This window comes from Pseudorca crassidens, chromosome 13 (genome assembly GCF_039906515.1).
Source record: "Pseudorca crassidens isolate mPseCra1 chromosome 13, mPseCra1.hap1, whole genome shotgun sequence".
In the NCBI taxonomy this organism is placed as follows: domain Eukaryota; kingdom Metazoa; phylum Chordata; class Mammalia; order Artiodactyla; family Delphinidae; genus Pseudorca; species Pseudorca crassidens.
In genome coordinates this window covers 81,687,894-81,696,113 of record NC_090308.1, presented here as the reverse complement: position 1 = coordinate 81,696,113, position 8,220 = coordinate 81,687,894, and the positions used below count along the sequence as shown (strand labels likewise).

Below are 8,220 nucleotides of genomic sequence, written 5' to 3'. Positions count from 1 at the left end.
CAACATAAGTGTTCAAATACAAAAGAATTTTGGCCATGATGGCTATTAAATATTAAAATTGTGTTTACCCTATATGTTTGATTTCCAGTCTAACATTTTATACCAAGGTCAGTTAACACTGTCAGATAGAAATCCTTCTATGCAAAGGACAAGATATGACTTCAATTAATATTTATGGCCTTTGTAACCTAAAGGAAAAAGGAAGAATAATTCATGAGTTTGTTCATTGTTCTTTCCTACTGAAGACATTAACCATTTTTTCATAACAGAAACACAGCCAGTCTTAACCTTTGAAATTTTTCACCTCATGATCAAAGTAATTTGATTAATGACTTTAAAGTATTGATAATCCCATAAGCTTATTTCTATGTTTCATGACATTGTTGAAACTTTAAAATTGTAGTCAATTTTATTATAGAACTTCAGTGATTATCTTAAGATGTGTTATCTGTAAAAGATGCCATTTGATGTTTGGGTTATAAAATAATGTTTTATGAATATGTTTTAGGAGTTAAATAAGATTTAGCCTTTCTGCAGTCTTTCTAATCTGTTGAGAACCTGTGATATACCTCCTGTTGTCCACAAGATGGTGTTTAAAGCAATTTGTATCAGAAGAACTGAACAGACTTGCAGAAATACAAATCTAGAAACAGTTTAGTGGGCAACAACTCAGTCAGAACCTTTGCTTTTGCACTTATTCTTTTTTACTTTTGTAAATAATTTCTTGTTAATTTATCTTTTGTTATCTTGTTTTGTTCATTTATATTTTTCTTCATTTTAAGTATCTTTATGAAGCAGGCACAGTAACTCTTGATTTGTTGGCTATTTCAATTTTATTTCGTCAGGGGATTTATATGCCTAGTTAACTTGCAAAGTTACTATTTGTAACTTTAGTTTGTATGCTACCCTCCTATTTTAGTGATTAACATGAAAACCCCTGAGGAATCATCTTACCTTCTAAACAGAAGAGAAAGTCTCTTTTGGCAAATAAAAAGAATCTGGCTTATCACAAGAAGTAGACCATTTACAGACTTAGACAATGTCCAAATCTCCACATTGTTCAAAGTACTTAAAATTTTACAATTAGATTTGTATAATTATATTTTTCTAGAAATGTATCACTGTTTACAAAAGCAAGATAAGGAACACTATTTTTCAAAATACCATTTAAATTTTCCTAACACTGGTAATAATATCCTGATAATGAGAACCTCCAGGTTAAGTTATATGCTTAAGTTTTTTCCAATGAAGTCTCAGAATAGTTTTGCAGGTTTGTTCATTGCTCTCGTTTTTAAATTATTTTTCACATTTGTCCGTGTCCACCTTCTTAAGACACACAAGTGTTTATTGTCACTGCTTCCCGTGTTCTTTCCCAGTACTCTAGTGTGAAGGATCAGACCCCTTTTTATACCCCTGTCTCTCTCTCTCTCTCTCTCACGGGTTACACGGCCTTCCAAGAGGGGGAGGTGCAGACAGAATTGAATTTGTGTCTTTTATGCCTATTACTTCAAAACAACTTAGCCCGTTGAATTGTATTCATTCATTAGTTGCCAGGTAAAGGTAGCATTAATGACATTAAATGTGTTTAACTACTAGCAGTCTCAGGAAACAAGACAAATTGATAACTTCAGTTTTATTGTGCGGTATAGCTGGAGCTGTGACCAAAACATTTCACTCAGCAAAATCATGCCAGGGTAACTGGTCAAGCTCGTTACATTGAATGAAGAACCAGATGAGCACAGAGACCTCATCCAGAGAAGCAGACCCAGAATAGCAAAAGTTTACCTCGAAGATAAGGCAGGCTTATAAAACCAAGCTAAGTCTAAGAAAATCTAAATGGAAAAAATGTCGTGTTCAGAGCCAGCAGTGAGTGATACAGGTTACAACTCAAAGAGTTACCTACTTGCTTCACGAATTTGTCAAAAGAGAATACTAATAAAGCAGGAGGTTTCACTAAACTCGGGGGTAGTTCAATAAGCTTTGAGTTTATCAGGAGGGTGTGTGTCGCTTGACGATTAGAAGCGTATGGGTATAAAGATGCTAATTACATGACAACTTTTTATCTGGCTGTATTATTTAAAGTACCTTTTAGGGAAAAATATTTTTCGGTGTATTAATGTATTTAAATTCAGATTGTTTCATGGCATATTTTATAACTATTTTTAAGATTTAGGATGCATTTTTTGCCCATTTTGTTTGTTCCCTATCTTACCTCATCAAGCTCTTTAATTCAACATACTGATGTGAAGTGGAATGGCGCTAGTTTTTTGCTAGATCCCACATGGATATAACGCTTTGAGGCCTAGATTCCTGTTTGTTCATGATGCATAATGAGCTTGTCTGTTATCTCAGCAATAAAGGATTTGACCCTAAATCGGGGAATTCCGAGGTGCCGTTGTTAACAGCATCTCTTCTTTGGCCGAAGGCTCACATTTCCGTCATTCTGATGGGTCTCAACCACAGGGCAACTGCGGAAGCACTCACATGCCCCGCGTGAGCCACACGGATGCCCAAGGAACCAGCAAATGGGCCTATTGCAGGGTCTGGCTCAACACCATGCTGGTAATTACACTTATGTTTGTCACATGAATCAATGCTTAGGTCGTAATCATTAAGTTTATAGCCCATCTCCAGGGCAGCTCATAAAAAGCTTGGTCTAATGATTTCAGATGAGAATTAAAAGCAGAAATAAAGGTCAGCGAGTAGCCAGGCCTTTGTGACTTTCGTCCCACAGAGTGATCTGCTCACTAAATCACGTGGGCTTGAGCGAGACGAGAATGTCACAGTTAACTTTTCTCATAAACATAAGCTCTTCCATCATGAGTGACAGGCCAATAGGCGACGAAAGGTTAAATACACAGCATGTTTCCTTCACTGAGATGAATCACACGAAAACATGCCAGTGGATTTAGATGTCCGCTTAGACTGGGAAATGATTTATGTAGTTCTTCACTGTCCTCACCCTCAGGTCCCCTTATGACATAGTATATAAATTGACCGTGTGCTAAGATATCTCTAAGATATTTTCAGATCTTTTCATACAAGAATTTTCAACTTGGAGGTCAGAGACAATTTCAAATAAATCTTTAAAAAAGTTAGTTTCTTGGAGCCAGTTTCCATCATTTGTTCTCTCTGTAGGTTTTCTTAGAAAACTTGGCGTCAAGAGCAGGATGTGAAGGCATTGTTAAGGGGAAAGTTAGCATGGATTCCCATTTATTACGATTAAAAATAGGTTCAGTCAGCATCCTCTTTCTGATAACCAGATCTAACAAATACATTACAGTTCCTCTAGTTAATCATTTCAAGAGCACTTGGGCATGTGTATTTATAGCCATACATTCTTATGGTAAACCAATTTTGATTTAATATTTACCGAGCCATGTGCATTAATGCTGCCATGTCCTAGATCACAAGCTCGCTAACAGACTCAGTACACTGCTGAAAAGTATCTATTTTACTCTAGGAAAAAAACAAAGAGACTTGACCTATATTTATTGAACACAAACCTTCTAAAAAGATATTTTAAATAACTTATGTCCATTCCCTGTTTGTAAACGGCAGGATTACTAGTTGGCTAGTATTTTTTTTTTCTTAATATTGCTTTTTCACACCTTTTGCCAGGGCTCCCAGAAGATGTTTAAAAGCAATTCTCTTGATATTTGGTGTGATTTTATGTATTTCTAGTGATCTTCCCCGCATACTGATCTATTTTTAAACCCAGAGATGTTGGATATCAGAGAGGCTGTAATAGCCAAAAAATTAGATACTATAATCAGAGGTGATCTTCTAAAGCAGGGATTTACATTCAGCTTATTTCAGGCTGCAAGTAAATCAGATTTTATTTATGATGTTTAAGAATAGCAATATTCGTTTAGTCAGCTTGAAGTATTGTGTCCATAAATAATCAAATCAGTCATGAAACTGATGGGACTCATTCATACTCCTCTGCTAGACAAAGTCAATTATCCCAAACTATGCCAGGCAATTGATGTGCTCAGTCACCCCGGGAAGTGATGTCCATAGTTTTTAATCAACCTGTCAGATCTTTGGGATGAAAACCAGGTCAGGATGCCATAGAAGCACTGACTGGAAATAAATCATTTGCCCTTGGGTAAGTGACATGCCCGTTTCTAACCACCTGTATTTATTCACATGCTCTTCTCAACAACTCTTGACACTTCATCCAACTTTGAAAAGTAATCCCAAAGGTTTTGAAGATTTCTGTTTTGCTAGAGAGAGAGATTTGGTCTAATTCAGTATTCATCAACTCTCTTTCACGGAGACCATTTGTGAGATGCTTTTCTTTGCAATTTCTCAGTCAAGTATTTACTGCTTCTGTAAACTATGTGACCGAACTGGATTTACAGTGGACTGTTCCCACCATTTGGAATGTGCTCATCTTGCCCAATCTCTCTGTAAGTGGTTGTTTCCGGTCTTGCTGTATCTGGGAAGCTTGCTGTACTGCCTTTTGTATATCAAGTTTGGAAAACAGTTGATTCAACTTTTCTTTGAAATTTTATTTTTTTTTTAATTTTCTTATGAACCTGAAAGTATAGAACTGAGAAACGTATTTATTTGGTTATCTAATTTTTCTTTTGTTGTATTTGACGATGTTACTCCAGTTAAAATAAAACCACCTTGGTGAAAAGACAAGGCAGTTTCTTTGCATTTATTTTCAGTACCTGAAAAGGTTTGCCATTCATATGAAGACAATTTTAAGTAGTTATGACAGATATCTCTGCTTCCAAAGATTCTCTCTTCCCCAAGAAGGAAGACCATCCTTCCCAGGGTGTCAATGGCCCTGATCTATTGCGGCCGAGTTGGAATTATTTCCCTTAAACACAATCCATACCACAGAACTAGATGCCGTGAGCAGTTTAAAAGAATCCCAAGTACAGACTATATAATGACTGATTTCACCAAACGAATCGGGCTGAAGTTTTTAAATGTAGAGAAAGTACACCTGAGGGAAAAAAAATGGCATCAAAGATCCTATTGGGGCTCACTCCCCTTGACGTGAGAGAATTGAGCGCCATAACTAAAAAGACATTGGCTGTCTGGAGCGCAGTGCTATGGCCTGGGACAAGTCAGTCGTAGGCACTGTGACGTAAAATGAATATATTAAGTCTGATCGATAGTTAACATGATGTTGTTGATGAAACAGCAGGCCAATGTGATCATGTAAGTAGTAATAAAGGGCTTGAGTGGTCAGGCAATACCTATCTTATTGATAAGAATACAGTGCTTCAGCTGAGCTGCCTTTATAAGAAAAACGGCAAAACACAAATCATTTTTGCATCAGTGAAGTTCTAACTAGGAGGGCGCTAACGCACCATTGAAGTCGGCGGTTCCACTCCTAGAAACCAAGCAAGGCCAGGCGCAGGGGCCCCGTGAAATCTCTGACATAGCATGCGAGCGGATTTGCGTGCATGCGTTTGTGCATCCTTCTGGGCTATGGGTTCACAGTTTTCACTTCATTTCAGAAAGGTCCGTGAAGCCCTCCCCATCTCCCCCCAGTCCCCCACCAAACACATACATACGAAGAACTCTGTCACAGAACAACACCCTCTGGGGAGCAGTAAGGGCATTTTAATTTCTCTGTAGAAGAAATCACTAACATTATAAACGTAAGCCTACAGAAATGAGGAAAGTTTTAAGTATCTGAATAATCTCAGTGACTTTTTTTCATTGAACATGACTATAAGAAAACACGGCAAGAGATCAAGAAACCGTATTTATTGCTTCTTTGGTACAACCAGAGACGTTACCTCAAACCTTTAAAATAAATAATCTCATCGATAAAACTTACAAATGGCAGGATATTAAGATTCCTTCTTTGCTTTCACACAGAAGAGCCCAAAATATAAGCGGGTTTGGGACACAGTACAGTTCCACAAAACTTCAAGCTGATGCTGAGGACCTACACGTGCAGCATGGAAACCGCTCCGAGCGGCACAGCACCCCTGGCCCCCCCGGGATTTGGGGGGGATTTTGAGCACCAGTTCTATTGACGGTAGTGGGGTTTCTTCATAATCAGTCTGGTAATCATAGAGCTGAAACTATCATCTGAGAACAAGCTCTCAATAAAAAATGAAAAGAACTGCCGCAACTGAGGTAAACCAAACAGCTGTTTTTGTTTATTGGCTCCGTGGCCCATGACGTAACACACACGGATAGCACACGGAAGTTCCAGATCCTGGGGACAGGACTACTGTCAGTTCTATTTGTTAGTTTGATCGATGACCCTGTGGCTCCTCTCCAAGGAAAAGGAAAGAGGATTTATTGAATAGCACCATGGTTCTAAACCTGATGGTCAGGTGGGACTTCTATCAATAGAATAACATTGAAGGTAAGGCACCGTCACCTGGGCCCTGGCTTCTGGGGTGTTTCTCCTCCAAGCCGTTCGCCAGGCATGGTTTGTGCAGACAGCTGTGCCGCACTAAGCCTTTGATGGATCTGGACCTTTGCTATTAAATGCCCGCTGCCCAGCCTGTAAGGTGCAGGAGGCTGGCTCGCAGAAACCAGGAGGGCCAGGAGGTCCCGGGGGGCCGGGTACACCAGGGATGCCTGCCACCCCTGGGGGGCCTCGCTCACCATCCCGGCCATTCCTCCCGTAGCTGGCAGGACCTGGGTCACCTGAAACACACAGAAGATGCACGTGTAAGCAGGCGTGCCCTCACAGCTAGAGACACAGAAGGCACTGGACCCTCCACCCTGCCCACTGCCCGGCAGCGTGTACAGAGGCCCTTGACAAACGCTTTTAGAAATGACAGAGGATGATTAAAGCAGACGACGATGATGATGATGATAATGATATAAAAAAACTCCTTCATTGCAGCTGGGTTTCTTCAAAATCAAAAGTGTTAGGAGACCTCACCTCTCTCACCCCTATTTCCACCAGAGGAGCTGAACTGCACAGTATGGTAGCCTCTCTACACAGACACCTACCGAGCCTGGGAACGTGGCCATGTCAAATGGGGGGTGAACCATAAGTGCCAAACATGTCTGGACTTCGATTTCTTAATAATTCATTAATAACTTTGGTACTTATTACACGATGAAATTATAATATTTTGGACCCTGGGTTAAATAATTATTAAATCCTACTATAAGTATACATATTAACTATTATTTAAATGAATTTCACCTGATTCTTTGGACTTTTCTAACGTGGCGACTAGCAGATTTAAAATTATACACGCAACTCATGTGGTTCACGTTGGGTTTCTTTGAACAGCACTCCGCTAGCAGCTGCCCTTATTTCTAGTGGGTCCTCAATTTCCGGGCAGGGAGATGTACAGCTCGGTGGTGGGCAGAGGCAGACAGGTGGCTGGAAGTTCTCGCTCTGCCATTTATGAGTCAGGCGACATCAGCAAGGCACTCCCCTCCCCGTCTCTTCCTCTACAGGACGGATGATGCTTGCCTGATAATAAAGTTCCGAGCCTGAAGGCACCCGATAAATGACTATTAGAATGCTACCGGTTCACGTCTCTTAGAAGACTGTGCAATGCACCCTGCAAAGCTGCCGGAAAGTCCTCTCATCAGCCGGAACTACACGGTGTCCTAGGTTTCTTAGGGGCGTCGCTTTCTTTTGTCAAGTGCAGAGGTTGTTTGGTTCACCCACGAACCAGTGAGGCCCGGCGGCACGGCTCCCGTAACCGAGAGACATTTCTGCTGAACGTGTACTTCATCGCACCAGCAGCGCTGACATACTATTACTGCAAAGGGGGCAATAAGACGGCCGTGTAAAAGGAATCGTCTGTGCCAGGATAACACGGTCTTACACAGATCCTCATTGGTGTCAACTGTTTTAACTTGGCTGTTCAACCAAAAAGTTGAAAACCAAATCTATATGTTCAGCTATATATTTACGTAGGTTTACTTCCTTTCCTTCTTTCTTGGTGGTTTTTAGTTTTCTTTTCCTATTTTAGCGGTCTTGTTACATGTGTTTTTTGTTGGTCTTATTACAGTGACCTGGTCTTATTAAGCTGTCTTATTACATAGCCCGCATACTTTTAGAAGGGAACTAGGTTAGAGATCCTGCTTTAGCTATAACACCTCATTTTTCCTGCTTTATCTACAATTAGACCCACACAAAGCAACATTACAGGACAAAACATTACTAAGTTTTCAGAGAATAATTATCTTTGATTTTATACATCGCAAGGCTGTAGACAAGCAGATGTAAGTCATTTCCCTTCATTGATCCCATGAGCTTTC

General features: G+C 40.0%; 1 protein-coding gene across 2 annotated transcripts in view; it reads right to left on the bottom strand.

The window, feature by feature from the left end:
* Positions 1-5,721: 5,721 nt before the first annotated feature.
* Positions 5,722-8,220, bottom strand: part of COL9A1 (collagen type IX alpha 1 chain) — a 68,973-nt gene continuing 66,474 nt past the window's right edge. For both annotated transcript variants that reach the window (XM_067702864.1, XM_067702865.1), the window contains one exon: positions 5,722-6,636. In XM_067702864.1, coding sequence (XP_067558965.1) covers positions 6,440-6,636 — 197 coding nt within the window. In that variant the 3' untranslated portion in view covers positions 5,722-6,439. The remainder of the gene's footprint in view (positions 6,637-8,220) is intronic.